Source organism: Aplidium turbinatum, chromosome 15 (genome assembly GCF_918807975.1).
Source record: "Aplidium turbinatum chromosome 15, kaAplTurb1.1, whole genome shotgun sequence".
In the NCBI taxonomy this organism is placed as follows: Eukaryota; Metazoa; Chordata; class Ascidiacea; order Aplousobranchia; family Polyclinidae; genus Aplidium; species Aplidium turbinatum.
Genome location: NC_137486.1, coordinates 18,202,502 through 18,219,634, shown reverse-complemented (window position 1 = coordinate 18,219,634; position 17,133 = coordinate 18,202,502). Strand labels below are relative to the sequence as shown.

The 17,133-nt window shown below is 36.5% G+C and overlaps 1 protein-coding gene across 1 annotated transcript; it reads right to left on the bottom strand.

Moving 5' to 3' along the window:
• Positions 1-531: 531 nt before the first annotated feature.
• LOC145784351 (sarcoplasmic/endoplasmic reticulum calcium ATPase 1-like) lies at positions 532-14,144 on the bottom strand. Its single transcript, XM_082596154.1, has 23 exons — positions 14,027-14,144; positions 13,360-13,377; positions 12,519-12,601; positions 11,705-11,809; positions 11,239-11,377; positions 10,875-10,955; positions 10,140-10,225; positions 9,237-9,392; positions 8,899-9,003; positions 8,356-8,559; positions 7,724-7,915; positions 7,192-7,323; positions 6,480-6,612; positions 5,930-6,135; positions 5,517-5,700; positions 4,729-4,880; positions 4,425-4,645; positions 3,853-4,055; positions 3,295-3,380; positions 2,905-3,038; positions 2,383-2,500; positions 1,570-1,687; positions 532-1,194 (listed from the first exon to the last, which is right to left on the bottom strand). Exons 1-23 carry the CDS (start codon positions 14,142-14,144, stop codon positions 1,166-1,168), a joined length of 3,003 nt encoding a protein of 1,000 aa, XP_082452280.1. The 3' UTR covers positions 532-1,165.
• Positions 14,145-17,133: the final 2,989 nt, after the last annotated feature.

Below are 17,133 nucleotides of genomic sequence, written 5' to 3'. Positions count from 1 at the left end.
GTAAGTTAAAGAATAATGTATAAAACCATGCTTGTTCACTAGACTTTCAACTCAAAGATTAGGTGACTTTTATCTTTCAACCAATTTAGGAAAGGAAGCCAAAACTGGTTGGTGAGTTTAAGCAGGTAGACAAAGAAAACAATCTAGGGGTTGTTCTTATACTGTATGACATCCTCAAGAGTAAGGTCGTTGTCATAATCACAATATTGAGAAAAGGATAGAGAGAAGATGGAGGCAAAGAACATAAAAACATGATTTTTACTAGGTTAAAAAAACACAATTTTTAAGAATTTGTTTTTTAGGCTGGCTCCAGCCTCAAGAAAATGGCACCCCTCCCTTTTTGAACAGCTCCGACCTATTGAGTAGCCTAGGCTTTAGGCTAACTCGATTATTACGGAGTTTTCGCTTTCTAAGCTGAACAGAAAACAAATGCATTCATCGTGTTTTATTAGCAATATTTTTCACAGATAATCAGTACTATTAGGCTACAGTAGTTTCAATAAAATTTAAAAACGGTGTTCATGCTTTGTTTTCTAACAGTCTACGAATTTTATTGATAATCTTTTGTTTTTTTATGAAACATGGTGACACAGAAAAAAAAGTGAATTTTACAAGTAGAAAAATTAGCATAGGCTTATAGCATAGCCTACGTTTTATCTGTTCATCGCTTTAGGCCTACAGCAACAGGGTTAGGGTACTTACAACTGTAAGCTTACATTAAGTTTTTACGATAATCCACGTTACTTTTAGGTCACGTGAGCAGTTCATGATTCATACAGGCTACCTTTAATCTATCAGTGTATTTATTGTGTAAAATTTCAAAGTTAAAACACTTTCAACAAATAAATATGACAAAAAAGTAAAATAATTTAAATATATTTTTTTGATAAATAAAATTAAATGACATTCAACGCAATCTAAATAAAAAATATATATACTATTTCTTGTCTAGTTTCTGTTTGTCAGGACAATATGAGCTTAAAAAATTAATTATTAATGTTTCAGCATTGTGTTCTATATACTATCTCATCTCTTAGCTATTGTTTTATTAAATACGTATTTTGATTAGAAGATTTTCTTATTGTTTTTGTTTGGACATTTTCTCCCGATGAGTGCTCCGATGTAGATATGTTCCGATATTATGTTATATAAAAGTTCCGATTTATTATTGCATCTTCAGCTTAACGTCGCCACCTAGTGAATGTAAATAAAGCATTTAATTTTGGTTAACTCAAATCTTATTTTGAATCATAACCTTATCAGTAGAATCCTTCTTTACAGTAGCCTAAATAGACGTAATCGTAAAATATATATATAGTACAATACTCCACAATATTTAAATAGTTTTAATAAAATAAGCGATAAACTAAAGAATCAAGGCAAAATACTGAGGCAACTGTAGCAAAAAAAAGTGTTTTGTTATTGAAAAAATAACTTATTAGAATGTAATTAATAAGAAAAACGTAGCTACAATAAATGATCCTGTTTTTTTTGTTTTTTTATTAAAATAATCCATTTTATCTTTATCAAGCCAAACATTTCGGTGAAAATAAAGGTGTGTTGACGTACACTCAATATAATTCCGAGCTATCCATTTCAAGCCTTCGTCAGCTGCTATCACTGGAAGGGAAATTTTCAAAACCATCAACCACTCGGTGAAGTCAAGCGGACAGATTTGGAAAACCATCTTGAAATATTGAAGAAAGTTACTTTTTTGCATGATTCGGACGTAGCCTATAATTATAAACAGGTGGGAAATTGCCCCTTTGCTCCCCTTCCTTGACTACGTCCCTGGCCTCACACACAAGGATAAAGAAACAAGAAAATGGCGTCATAGTAGGCTACATTTGTACACAATTGTCCAGTAAATGTATAATCAAGTCAAGTCAATTTATTTTGTTTTAATAGCGTCACATATAAACCAACAAGCAGAGTAAATAAAAAGTAAAAACAATGCATTATGAGCTGGTTGGTTAGTTGGTTTTGTATCTTTATTCTCGAACTGACAAAGCCTTGATTGGATATTCCTGATAGTTTCGCATACTTGTAGGGGCTCTTGGCGCAGCGCCGGTTACCGAGATTGGCAGAGTAAGATTTCCGATTGTTGAAGTGTTGTTGGCGGGGAATTATTCAATTCATTAGGTGCCGCTGAATGGAGAGCAGTTCTGAAATGCGTTGCTCAAGGGCACGCCCCGAGAGACGAACCAGCGCCACGTGATCTTGAGCCGGGCGCGTAACCACTGAGCTATCGGGGCGGACTAAAGCTGTTGGTTAGATAAAGGCGCGATCAGTATGGTAGCAAAAGACCCTAAGCGGTCATTGTAGCGCGTACATCGCAGACTATCTTCGTAACAACAAATGAGATTAAGCAGGAAGTCTTACCGGCATTGGATCAACGTAGAGAATGACAAAGTGAAGAGCAAGCGATAGAACTATAGATGCCACCAACCACATGTTCTTCCATGGAGGCATTCGGACGATTGATTGGTTTTCAGAGACACTGTGGAAAGGAAGACAAGATATACAGTAGTTTACTAAAGATTGCAATCCTGGGAGTAGGCAACTGAAATGCTGAGTTTTGTAGCTCACTTTTGTTTTTGTTTTCACATAGGTTTTTATTTTTACCTCCTGAAACTGGAAATAGATAAGGTCACTTTTAGATAGGTTTTTTAATGGAATAATGCCTGCATTCTATGATATACCCTGAAATGCAAACATTATTGCATGAAAGTTTAGAGTTTTTTTCCTGAGACAGAGGAATGGGGTTAAAACTGATTTTGCCGTTTGCATTCACTAGTCAAGTGAGTAGTGGGATAGGTTAGATTATTTTCCTTTGAGATTTGGAAAAAATCTACCCCTATTTCTAACAAATGACATTCCTTGATTCAAAAATTATTTAATGACCTGTTAAGCGCGTTGCAAAGTTCAATTACGACCAGTACAGAAAGTGCCATAGTCATCGGATGTGGGTCTTCAAAAATCTTGCAAGACATTCCTTCAAACTTTTCTGGCTCGCCAAGGCAAGACATAAAATGTGTCTAACCGAAAAACAAAGTGGAGTTTAGACAATATTAAGTGTAAATCTGGATACAAATATAATAACCTACGAATTCAAAATGTAAGCCATATTAATATGTTGGGCCTACTGTTTACTTTATTGTTAGCCTACGGGATATTTATAAACAATTGAACGCAGGTGAAAAAAACGCTATGTTTCTTGCCTCAAAGTAAATTATTGGTCCAAATACGGTAGGCTAACATTAACAACAGTAAGCCTAATTCAACAGCTCTTACCACTTGCCACCATGTCATTTGTGGGCCATTAGGGGCATACAAAAACCACCAAAGCGAGGCACCAACCGTTCCCATTCCAACGTAAGCTAAGAGTGAACAAACGTTATTTCAACACAATTATCAACCCACTATAAATTTATGTTATGTAGTTATAAATTCCAAACTGCTTGATTATTTGTAACACAAAGACGGTCTAGATTTCAGCCTCATCTAGTGTTGTGTAAATATTGCTTTCATTGTAGTCCTAACACTCGAATTAATTGCTTTTTATCGTCAGCTTTATTTTGCGTAGTCCTCCCAATAAACAATTCAAGCAACGCAAAATTATAATTTACTTATTTATTTGGCTGCAATGTGTCAGCCATTATCATTCAGTTCAATTCAACTTGTTTTTATTTCTGACCATCACAAAGAAAAACAATATATGCCAAACATAGAAGAGGTATTGAAAAAGGTAGAAGCGGCAAAACACGAACGTTGTATTCTTTAAGGTTCTTCAAAACATTATTAAGTTACTACAATACGAATTAGTTTTCTGATAAATGCACGATAAGTCACCTCCTATGACGCAATAACGGACCATGAGCCATGGAGTGATAAGAGAGTCCTTGGTGGATCTAGGAGATTTATCCATAATGTCAAGATCAGCAGGATTGAAGCTGAGAGCAGTAGCAGGAAGACCGTCAGTGACAAGATTCACCCAAAGAAGTTGAACGGGAATCAAAGCCTCCGGAACTCCAAGAGCAGCAGCCAAAAAGATGCTGAAAGAGGAAGAAGTGATTGATAGTTTTGGTTCCTGAAGGAATTGCATGTCTTCTGCTAACAGTCAGTCTCAAAAGTAAATGATCTAATGGAATTTGAATGTCAAAATGAAAATTCATTGTGCTAAAAGTTTTGTTGTATGCAGGATTACACCAAGTGGTTGAAAATTTAGATTAAGGAGATGAGAAGGCAAGGAAGAAAATCGTCGTGCCCACCATCAGGCATAAAAGTTGACTTAATATGATATCATGAGTTAGGTACCGTACCTCAGTAACGATGAATTTACAACTTATTAATAGACATTGAAATCACAAATTAGAGAAAATGAAGCACAATGGAAATATGAAACTCGACAGCATCACACTCACCATACAACTTCCCCGATGTTGGAAGAGATGAGATATCGAATGAACTGCTTCATGTTGTTATAGATGGCTCGTCCTTCTTCCACGGCTGCAACTATCGATGTGAAGTTATCGTCTGCCAGCACCATGTCTGACGCGCTCTTCGCTACAGCTGTTCCGCTTCCCATGGCGATTCCAATCTCGGCTTTCTTCAGAGCAGGAGCGTCGTTTACACCGTCACCTGTCTGAGAACAATAACAAGGAATGTGATGAAGCAGAAGCCTAATCTTAATGAAAAATAAATTGTAAGGGAGAATATGTTACTAACCATGGCTGTCACGTCACCGTTTGCTTGCAAGAACTCCACAATCTTACTCTTATGAGCCGGTTCTACGCGAGCAAACAAACGAGAACGCAGACATGCTTTGAACTGCTCGGCAGAACTTAAGTTGTCGAATTCACGTCCGGTAAAGGCCATCCCTGATACAAAAAAAATAGTTTAGATAATTTACTTACTTTGTAAATAAAAGAGGTAAAATAAGGCTGTTTAAACGAAATATGTCAAGTTGAAACAAAATTCTTCATAAAAAAATTGATTCTAAGCGAAACAGAAGAAATGCAGGATAGCAATTTTTGTAAAAACAAAATATTTCGATTTTCGCCATGTCTTTTGTTTCAAACACTCTTAAGCTTGAACAATGCAAAAATCGTTTCGTTTTTTTGGAGCTCTCTAAAAACGTAGTTATGCTACTTTTTTCGACATGAAACAAAGCCAAAACAAAAAATGTTGCGCCGAACCAATACAACAAGTTTCGACATTTGAAGTAAGTTTGTTTCAAAGAGCTTTAACTACAAAGTGGAAAGAGTTAAGCTTGACTTAAAACTGCTGATTTTGCAATTAAAGTTTTTTATTTAAATTCCACTTTTATCACAACAATACTGCAAGTAGGCTACAATTGTTTCAGCTTCTCGAAAATGGTGACAGTTGTTTAATTACAGTAGGCCTAATTTTACTTCCTAATAAAAAAATTAAGAATTCGGCAAAAAAGCATAATAACTATGGAATCCGGGTTGGCAGTTAACTAACTTTCGTAGATTTTTCTCCCCCACGCCTACCTGTTGTATCTTCATCTTCTCCAAAAACTCCAATACGACGACAGATAGCTTCCGCTGTGGCTTTGTTGTCTCCAGTGATGACGATCACACGGATGCCAGCGTGACGACAATCCTGGACTGCTTGGAAGACTTCCATCCGTGGAGGATCAAGCATCCCAACAATACCAACAAACGTAATTCCAGTCTAAAAGTATACAAGTTATGCAATTGTAAAACTAATAAATCTTGTTTTGCCAAAAATAAACAGAAATTTGTAAGTTTTTAAGCCAGCAGCCCACCAAGTTACTTCAAAGTTCAATTATTATTTTGTGTGTTTACTGCTAAACGTAGGCTATTCTACTAATTTTGTTTCCTTTGTACAACTTTTCATGAAATGAAGAACTTTGTAGTGTATTTTACGAAGGAATACTTGCTTCGTATTCAATAAATTTGCTTGAATCGCTTAAATCCATTTGGTTGGGGCTTGGTGGGACATCTATGGTCCCTAATGCCAAGCAACGAAGTGTGTCACGCCCTGTTCCGTATTCCTTGATCAAAGCTTGTATTTCAGCTTTGATTTCATGGGTCATGGGGACTCGCTGTTTTCCTATGCGAACGTACGTACATCTGTCCAACACACCTATAAAGAAAAACTTTATTGTGAAGGTAATTTGTGTGATGTTGCAGCGTTTGTAGCCTTCTCTGCAATGTAAAATGCGATACTTTTATGTAAAAAGTTTAAAACATTAAACAGCTTAGATAGTTTTCAAGTTCTGAGATTTTTATTATTAGCCTATAAACTAAATCTAGGTGCTGCACGCAGAGGCTGCTGAGAAAGCCAAACTAGTTTGTACAAATTGGAGAGTAAACTGCCAAACTATGTTTGTATGTGGGTTAAACTTCATACCAGTCATTAAAGGCAGTAAACCAAAAATTCGATAAAAGCAAAGTCTAGATAATTTAAATAAACAAAAGTGTTTTTGCCTTCAGGAGCGCCTTTGACAAACATTTTGGGGCCGATAGCTGAAGGCGCTGTTGGCCGACAATACGCGCTCATTGACTTCCTATCCCGAGAAAATTCCAAAGTGAATTCTTTTTTCAGCATTCCTTTGATAACCTGTTTACAAAATCAGAAATGCTTTAATCAACCCATATTTGAAACACTATCCAGGCTACAGGCAGTGACATAGTCCCAGGGCAGGAGAAACCGATCAAGGCCACTAGCTACTTGCTTGACGCATGTAGCACTGGACAATAGAAACGTTTAGAACTTTCTGCTTCGCTAGTGGCCCTGTCACAGCTTCTACAACAATGTGAACGAAACGACCACTGTGGTTCTTAAAGAGCAGGCAATGTTGTTCTCACTTCGAGCTCAAAGAGAATTAAATAACTGTCAACAGCTAGATGCATTTTAAAAGGAACATTTCTTTATATCATACCCATGTATGTCTACTGTTTGTCGCTTGAAATATACAAAACAACTTTTATACTGTAAGTTACTGGCAGTCTAATCTATGGAGTTTGGAAGTAGGAAGAAATAACCTTCGAAAAGAGTTTGTTTAAATAAATTATTATTGTTTTTATTGCAAATTTTATTGTCAACGATTCACTTTTTTAGAAAACTTCTCAGAACCTCACAAGTAGCCTACGATAGCCTACTATTTTTGACTAGAGCATAATATCTAGACTCCCTGACACTGTTGCAAGGATGAGATCGTTGGGACTTGCTCAACTTGCTCAGGTCAGTGTTGAAGACATTCATCTTCTCGCAAAGAACCGTCAGGGCGGTTTCTGTTGCTTCTCCAACTTTTTCGTACACACCTTTGCTCTGGAATATTTAAAGATACCGGTACACAAGTTGCTTGTAGTGATGCCAACGTTAGCGTCGTACAATAATATTGTCTTGCATACAATTGGCAACGTTACGTCGCCTATGGATCAAGCAAAGGTCTATTTCATAGTATGCTATATTCGTATGGCTTGGATGTTTTTTTTTTTAAAGTCTGCAATTGCCTACGATTCTAAGCAGTGCTATTTCAGTGGTAAACAATGTACGATAAGGTACTGTATTGTTGAAATCGCCGCCCTCCCAAGGTTACTTTCTGGATCCGTCTCTGCTTTAGCCTACAATTGCGTAGGCTACGCATGTTCCCCAATCAGTCAATTACAAGAGCAGCATACGTTTGAAACGCGCGTGTAAAGTGAATACAAAAAGTTTTTGAAAGCACCTCGTTGTAATCTAATGAAGAGTCATTGCACAGTGAACAGATGGTCGAAAGTTCTACAAGTGAATCGTAATCGCTGCACCGAATTTTTTTCTCATTTTTGGTAACGTCACCGGTTGGTTCGTACGTCGAACCAGAGACTTGGAATTCGTGAAAGCAAGCTCCGTCCGCTCTCACTTTGTCGACAACAAACATCTGAAAGAAAGTGAAAATATGATGTTGGAGAATAACTTTAGTCAAAGATTAATCGCTTCTCTTTCATTGTGATGTTTTTATCACACTACGGTTACGGTGATTTGCCCAACAGCCCCGTGCAAGATCACCTGACTTTGCAAAGCAACAGCATGAATGAAAAAAACAGAAAGATCGTTTTAGTGTGCGCTTAACCATGCATTTCAAAGGTTGCTCCTTGTAATCTGCAGAAAAAAACATTTCAACAAGCAGAGCCTTCACTCTGTCAATCTTGGTGACCAAGTCTGTGTCAGTGGTTCAATCTTTACCAGTAGACGTATGTGTAGCACCACTTACGTGCTTTGTTGGTTCAAAGATGGAGATTCTTACATTCTCACATTTCTACTGGAAAAAGTTTGATTCTAACATAATGTATACAATTTTTTACAATATTTAACTTTTACCCGGCAAACAGACATTTGATTCGTCGTCAGAGTTCCAGTCTTATCCGAACAAATCACGGATGTGCAACCCAATGTTTCAACAGAAGGCAAACTTCGCACAATCGAGTTCTTCTTTGCCATTCTACTTGTACCAAGAGCAAGGCAGGTTGTGATTACAGCTGGAAGTCCTTCAGGAATGGCTGCTACTGCCAAAGCAACAGCTATCTGAAATTTAACTTTCTCATTGAACAATACATCAGCTATCTGAAATTTAACTTTCTCATTGAACAATACATGTCAACAAAAGTTTGAAAATTTCAAACTTGTGGCAGTGACTGGCTCATTTAGATAATTTTGGTGGCTGAAACATTCCTTTGGAACAAATAGTTTCATTTTCCGAGAAACAAACATCCCGGAAGGTCGTAGCCTACTTGTGTGAACTGAAAAATTTTCTTTTGAAAACAAGAAGCGTGATAAAATTTAGGAAAGAAAATATCAATTTGTAGCTACATCATTCCTGGTTTATAAAATGCATAGATATAAAAGTTGGAAAATTTCATTCACTTTAAAGTAATAGATAGCTCCCTTAAACCATGAGCCTCCATGAATTGGGTCGTTAAAATGTCCAATGTTAATCGCCCAAACAGCAATACAGATCAGAGTGATGATCTAAAAAGAAGAAGTATCTCATAAGTTATGACACAAGTTTGATACTACAGTATGTTAAGTGGAGAAAATAAAGTTCTTTTAATGTAACATAAACTGTTTCGAATCAAATTTTGTCACATTAAATAAATGTTTAAAGTTATGTTTAATTGTTTTTTCAAAACTCTTACAACTTGTCACTACCTTTACGATGTAGGGTACTACCAATCTCAATCCAGAAGCCGCTTAGTTTTCACCTTAGAAAGTTGTTGTCCAAATTCGTCAAGCTTTTGTTGAAGAGGAGTCTTTTCTGCTTCTGTTTCTGCCATTTGATCGCGGATCTTACCAATTTCCGTGTTGCTGCCTGTGCCAACTACAATACCGGTGGCTTTACCAGAAGCTATATTGGTGCCCTGGAAAATAATCACTTATTCTTGGTGTACATCTGGGGGCTTCAGGTATTTGTTAGACCAGCATTTAGTAAATACCCTATACTGGCCCACTCATCAGAAATTAATTCCAAATGCTGAAATGTAAATTATCATGCCATTTTAGATTTCACAAAAAAATCTGAAATAGTTCCATGATCATTAGTCTGACGCTGCTGGTTTTGTTTTGACGTTTGTTTGTTTTTCATATCTTTATCCTGCATTGCGGGAAAGCGGACTTGAGCGCTATGCATCGGTGTACGCCTTCCGACGTACACCTGACCCACGCTGCAGCCGACGGCAATGTCTGTTTCCGGTTGTCTACTCTACTTATGACTTGAATTTGGTACTACCCATTACTCGAAATCGATCACTGGGTAGAGGTAATTATCGTAAAGTTTCTTGCCCAGAGAAACAACAGCAAGTGCGGGTGGCTGGAGTCGAACATGCAGGCTCTCGACTGCGAGCCCAACGCGCTAACCACTCGGCCACTGCTGCAGGCAAAAACTAATAAACTCTTTTCCAACCCTACATAATGAACCCTTGCAGGTTGATATCACTTCCATAATGCATCAATATAGTTGTTAAAGTTGATAAATTTACAAAAGAAAAACTATTTTTTATTGATAAACAATTCTCGAGGTAACACACTGGTTTGTATGTGACCAAATTAGACTATTTAAAAGCTACACGTAGATATTTTCAAATCAGTTGGAATGGCATTCCCCTTACCGAGAACAACATGTTCTTTTTGTCTTGATTGACAGCTCGGGGGTCAGGTACGGGATCTGTGTGCTTTATCACGCTTACGCTCTCTCCTATAGATAAATAATTCAGCAGACTGTTAAGTATCAATTTTAATTACCATACGCGATAACAGTTGAGAAGAACAGATTGACCTTCAAATATAGAACTCTGCATTTAAATTAAATCAAAACGCCTACTCAAGATATTTATAACGTCACATAACATAACGATATTCGTCATTTTGACAAAAGCTACAAATCTCTAGACTTTATTCTTACAAAATAAAATACTTTCTGTTTGTTGCAGTTTTAAGAATAAAGTCTAGAGATTTGTAGCTTTTGTCAAAATGACGAATATCATTTTGTAAGTTTAGTTTTTTATGCCCTCGTAATACTTGTCTCATAGATACCTTTTCAACTCACTTCTAAAAATAAATTTACTCGATGAATCCTTTTCGAATTAGAATTTTGGTGTTTTCTATTTTCTCTTTTTTAGTAAAATTATTCTTTTGATAAGCAAAATTTGTACATTGTTGAACATTTCTAACTTCACGAATTAATTTGACATTGAAAACTTAAAGACTCAAACAATAATGTACGTCAACGTCGACCTGTAAACCTATTTATTGTCATTGGCTCCCTTGTGTAAATATATCAACACCTGGCTACGTTGAAACAACGTAAAATGAAATCTTTCGCCCGCTAGGATTAGATTGCTGACCTGTGAGAATAGCTTGATCGACACGCAATGTGGTTGAGTGAATAGCGATCAATCGAACATCTGCTGGTACCTTGTCGCCAACTGAAAATAAAAAACTTTTGCAAATATCATGTGCACTACGATTACTGATCGTGTGAGCAGATGCAGGGCTTGTCACGCCACACACATAGGTATAGCTATCAAAATTTTATTTTTACATGCTTTTAGGCTAAATCGGCTACCGTAGATTAATCAGCTCAGAGGCCAAGTGTTTAGTACCATCGGTTATAGTGCTGTTAAGACTGGGTTCGATTCCAGGTCGGGATCGCATACCATAATGTGTTGTTACACATTTTTCAAATATTGATTTACAATAGAAACCGACCTGAGACTTCCACGATATCTCCTGGGACGATACTTTTTGCCAGCACTCTCTGAACAATAGCCCTGTCTTTCCTCATCACTTTTCCCATCTCTGGTTCGTATTCCTTCAACGCTTCTATGGCGCTTTCTGCATTCCGCTCCTGTGAGAAGCAACAGATTTTAAAACACTAAAAATTTGGAAGTTCTTTAAGATATTCATCTTTCTTACAATAGTTGCAAGGTTCTAAATGTGTATCTAAGATATAGTTAGCATATTAAAAGGTGTAGCCTATCTCAAATCACTAATCTAAAACACACAAGTTCTTCAAAGCTTTGTAAAAGGTAAGCATGGGAAAGAGAATACTAATCTGAGGTTTGAAAATCATCATGAACATATACCACAAACAATGCAATGTCGGCTAGTGTATTTTCAGTTTTCATAAAAAAACGTTGTCCGTGTTATCAGTTTTTGGCATTTATCAACTCACCTGCCAAATTCCGATGACTGAATTTGCAATCAAGATTAGAAGAATCACCAAGGGCTCAACAAAAGCTGTGATTGTATCTTCACCATCTTCAAAAAGAGCAAGCACCTATTTCAGAAAAAAAATTAACTCTTAAAACATAAATGGAGTTATATTGGAAAGTCAGTGCACGTCAATCGGCAATCGCTGTGATGATTCTATTTGAATAAGATACTGAAGAAGCCGCCTTCATATCAGCAAAAGTTTTATCAAAAAATTTATACGAGATTTCGAACCTAGCTGATGTTACTTATTCGTTGTGTTTAATTGTTCGGTTACATCTTAAAAAAGGATCCTTATATAATTTCCCATCCTCAGTAACATCAAGGAACCAGAGCAGAGGTTCAGAGACATCAGCGACTACCATATCACTTATTGTGATGATGGCGGCAGTTATATGAATTGATGCCTACCGAAAGGTAATAAAGTGCATTCAAAGATCTTCTCAAACGGTGAATTCAAAGCAGACACTACGAAATGGAAATAACTGATCGCATTTGCAATCAACACGTTCCAAGTTTCAAGGTCATATGCATTAGAAACCCGTTGATGTGTAGCGGTATATAAATTTAGCTTAGTAGTTAATAGTAATTGAAAACAATACGATAGATGGTGGAGTAGGCCTTAAATATTTTGAATGGTTGCATCTGAAAGATTTAGAAAATTGATGTTGGCTGTTGATCTATTGATTTTTTTTGGATTGTAAACTTGTAATAAAAGCAAATAAAATTAATAATACAAACATTATGTAGTAAGGTAAAAACAATTTTGAACTTACAAAAGAAATTATGGCCGCCAAGAGCAAAATTCGAACCAATAAATCCTCAAACTGCTCAATGATCATTTGCCATATTGATTTTCCTGCGTACAAACAAGAAAGACGACGTTTAACGTTTTTTGATGATACAACGTTTATTTACATTGAATCGATGGAAATACGACCATTGTTAAACATGTTCGTTTTGATGCTTGTTTAAGCTTTCACTAAACAGCATTAAATCTATTGTAAGAGGCTAAATATACGTTTTTTATAGCATTTTAATTAACCAGTTGTGTTATTTGGTAATATTGCTTGACAAAGCAGTCAGTCAACAACAAAGGAATGGAAATTAACGAAGTCACGATACGTTATGAAGTTATTTGTTTTTATGTGTTCAACTTCACAAATATTTTTAGGACTCTCTTGCGTTCCAGAGAAAAAGCGAAAGAAATTATTGCAATTGGAAACACTTCACAACATGGCAGTCAGCAAACCGTCAACACAACAAAATTTAGATTTGTTGGCATTATACTACATATCATTAATTAAAAACGAAAAAGTTTAATTTTTTTTTTTTTTTTGATAAATAAAAAGAGCTGTATCCTAGATAGCCACTTTATCTGGTCCAGATCTAGTAAAGATTTGGTCAGATCCGTACCCGATCTGGTAAAGATCTGGACCAGATAAAGTGGCTATCTGGGATAATACTCTTCTTAGTAATATGGGATAAGATACGTCTTAATAACAAGAGCTGCATAATACTCTTCCAACTATAACTTATATTTTTTTTAATGTTATTTAAAGCAACATTAAACGTTGTTTTATAGTTGTTTTTGAGGAAAATTAAATACTTTCTCACCTTCTTCTGCCGGGAGTTCTGAAAAGATACACAAGCTTACGTTATAATTATGAAAACAATATTCAATATTACGTGTCCGTCACGTCGGTTAAGCGCCCGACTCAAGATCACGCGGCGCTGGTTCGGCTCTCGGAGTGTGCGCTTGAGCAACGCATTCAAGACTGCTCTCCATTCAGAGACATATAGTGGATGGAATAATTCCCAGACAACAACACTTCAACAGCTATCGGAAACTCCACTCTTTGTCATTCTCAGTAACCGATCTTGCGTCAAAAGCCTCTGCAAGTATGTGAAACTGCCAGGAATAACCTATCAAGGATTTATCAGTCCGAGGATAAAGATTCAAAACCAAACCAAAACGTGTGTAACGAAAACATGGAATGATACACAGGCCTACCTAAAATAAGATCTTATCAAGGTTGTTATTTACCCTCCGTTGTACTATTTGAAGGTTGTTAAGTATTCACCGTTGCCGTTTTTAGAAAATACGTGTAGAGAACCTGTTTTAAAAGTCTTTTTCATTTAGAATGTAGCCTACGGAGTCTGCTTCCACTCAAGGATTGAGAAATTTTCAGTTTTTATCAAGATAATTTACTATAGCTATATATTACAACAGTAAGCCTAATAACAACTTATAGTTACCACTAGCTATTGCAGGCATACGTACCGTTCGGTCCATATTTTGCTCTGTTCGTTTTAATTTGTTCTTCGCTGAGACCAACTTTTAACGAAACATCAAAAAATTTCAGCACTTCACCGGACGTTTTGGCAAAAGCATCTTCCATGCTCCCCGAAAGGGCTTTGTCAGGAAGGACAACCTACTTTTTAATTCAATATTCAAGCTGTAATCTATCACTCTACAATTGAAACGTTTTGTGATTGAATTGACAAAAGATAGTTAGGTTTCTGATTCGTAAGCAAAAGTTTTACAAGCATATTTGTGATTACAAAACTAGGCTGGATGAGCCAGGATCCAGGTTAAGTTTGACGCCAAGGAGCTTCAAATACATATTGATCGCTTTTATTCCTAAATGACTGAGTCTATAAACAAGAAATATCAAGCAGGTAAAGCCTTACATTGTATTTTCAGTTGGACCAACATTTCACTTCGATTAATTTTATACTATGATCGATTCCCTTTCAAAATACAATGCTGATTGGTCATACGTGGATGAGCCATTACGACTGTTCCTCTTTTTTTTAGTCTTGCCTGACAGAGCAACTCGTTTGAGTAAATAAATGTTTTGTCATTACATTGGTTTTTCTGCTGACTGTGTAGTCACAATATTCGTCTACATGAGCTGCATTCTGAAAGTAAAAGTAACCATTAAAAACTCATCTTTTTTCCTCTATCGCTGCAGTTGCTTGGCTTTATGAATGACTTTGACTTTGTGATATCCTGTAACTTTATACCAACTATAAGATGATTCTTAATCTCACTTTAAGCTGCCAATGAAAGGTGATAAAAATGTGACGTCATATATCTTTCAACAGCGTCGATCAGTTATCTATACCGATCTATAAATGGATGCCTGGACATCACTTTAATGGAAACAGCAGAGATCTTACAATTTGCGGTTTTACGTTTGTTTTGAGTTTAGTCAACATGATTGCAATAAAAGCTCTACGACCTCTACGCTCGTACTAACTTGCTCTCCATAAAAAAAATCAGCATTGATATCACGTGGAAGAATAACAAGTAGTTTGCTCCGTCATCACGTTACGCGGATCTTGAGGGATTTGAGTTCAGTAAAAGGTCAGTCAATGGTGCAAATCTTAGCCAACATATAGATCTTTGAATACTGAAAAGTTTGGGTGTTCATCAGGACAATTATGTAATGATTGTTATGATTGCGCGAAACGTCAGTGAAGCAATAAACCATTTTGTTTGTTGTTAATTTTACTTTCAATTTCATCAGATGAACGTAGCAACTAGTGCTAGAAACGATATAGATCTTTATAACTTGGATAAATAAAAAGGTGAAGATATTGTGCAACTGTTTAACAAGGACACTATTATAGTTCATTTTACACTTTGTGTGAACCTGCAAAGAGTTTTACTTGTTTCCAAATTATAGTGAAGCTATATGATGGATGGCCTATAGAAATCGTAAACAACCAGACTATGAACCAGACTCCAGAAGAAAATCATAAGCTGTATGGCAAAAACGTGTTTTTTTTCTTTGCAGCTTATTTTTCTCTTTCTAAAATGTAATTCTCTTATTTTACTTTCTCATTTTCGTAAATCACATTTTTTTCCTCGCAGCTTACGTTTCGTTTTTTTTCTTTGTTAAACCTTTGGTCATGTTCTAACTTTTATCTTCAAGAGTAGAGTTGCGTTTTAAATATTTCCACACCTGTGTCGGACTTTTTTCATTCAACCATAGACCGGTGGTGATTGACATTAATCTGTTTTTTTAAAGTGGTGTTTTTTTTCGTTCTCGGGCCTTTTAGGAAAGATACCGGACCCTAAAATCACTCCCGATCCCAAGTCTAAAACTACCCCTGGACCCCTGTTTGCGCTACCAGCCATAGATGCAGATGATGAAAAGGTACAAACACGATTAGATCTTCTTGCTCTTGAAACGGTTAACCTGCCCTAAAAGATGAATTACTAAAAAATGATAAAGCTTCATCTCAATTGGATCGATTGTTTTTAGACTGAAAAATTTAATGTTATGACGGTGCTATGGCAATGCTATTAAAGAATGTTAGACCAACTCAGGACTAGGCTTTGGAAAATACAATTTTACTTAGCTTACAGCATATCGAAAATCATGTCTGGTCTCAGACGATTTCGACTTTTGGATTTGATGGAATTAAGGCCGAGAACCCTTGCTCACATTCCCATGTAAATAGGAAATCCAGCAGCTGACGATTAGTATTTCGGGACAAGGTTGGAAAAACAGAACTCATTATTAGGCAGAAACTTGTGTAAAAGAAAACAGCGGACGCCATTTTTGTCAAAATTTTCTTCTGACACATAAAAATCTTTCGCGTACCCCTAGTGGTACGTTTACCACAGTTTGAGAACCGCTGCATAGCAGAGGTGTACAGGAGCCGGAGTTTTGGGGTGTTTAAGAGCCGGAGTAATGAGTTTCCGGCCGGAGTCGGACTGCTATGGGAGTCTAAAATTCTCGGAAAAAAACCCAGAAGCCTGGTTGGAGCCGGAATCTGTTTTTTCGCTAGTTACTTTTAGCATAAAATTTTTTCCGCTTTACTTAGCGCAGTTGTTAGTTTTGTAAACTTTTATGGTTTCCTTTTTCAAGCAGTAATTTTTTTTTATTTAAAAGTATGCTTTTTATTTCATGACAGGGGTTAGGAAAGATACAAGTGTTTATAATAAAAAAAAACACAAATTTGGATTTTGGTGTAGGCTATGGTTTGCGCTAAGAGTCAATGCAGTTTGGAGTCAATATCCCCAAAATATTTGGAGCTGAAGCAGTCACAGACTTCAGAGTCGGAGTAAAACAGGAGTCTGGATAACTTGACTTTTTGCACGTCTGCTGCATATAGGCCATGTCTTGCTTAGTTCAAGTTACATTTGCAATAAGCAAACATCATTGGTTTGATTTAGTTTAGTTTTGAATCTTTATCCTTGGACCGGCAAAGCCTTGATAGGTTATTCATGGTAGTTTCGCATACTTGTAGAGGCTTTTGACACAGGGCCAGTTCCCTAGATTTGGCAGAGTGAAGTTTTCCGATTGTTGAAGGGAATTACTCCATTGACTAGTTGCCGCTGGACTCATTCATAGACACTGCAATGCATTCTCC

Coding starts and splice junctions, on each gene's coding strand:
- LOC145784351 (XM_082596154.1), bottom strand. CDS start 14,144: ATGGAAGATGCTTTTGCCAAAACGTCCGGTGAAGTGCTGAAATTTTTT. Junction 11,810..12,518: donor TGGCGGCCATAATTTCTTTT/GTAAGTTCAAAA, acceptor TTTCTGAAATAG/GTGCTTGCTCTTTTTGAAGA. Junction 2,501..2,904: donor CTTTGCAACGCGCTTAACAG/GTCATTAAATAA, acceptor TCCTTTCCACAG/TGTCTCTGAAAACCAATCAA.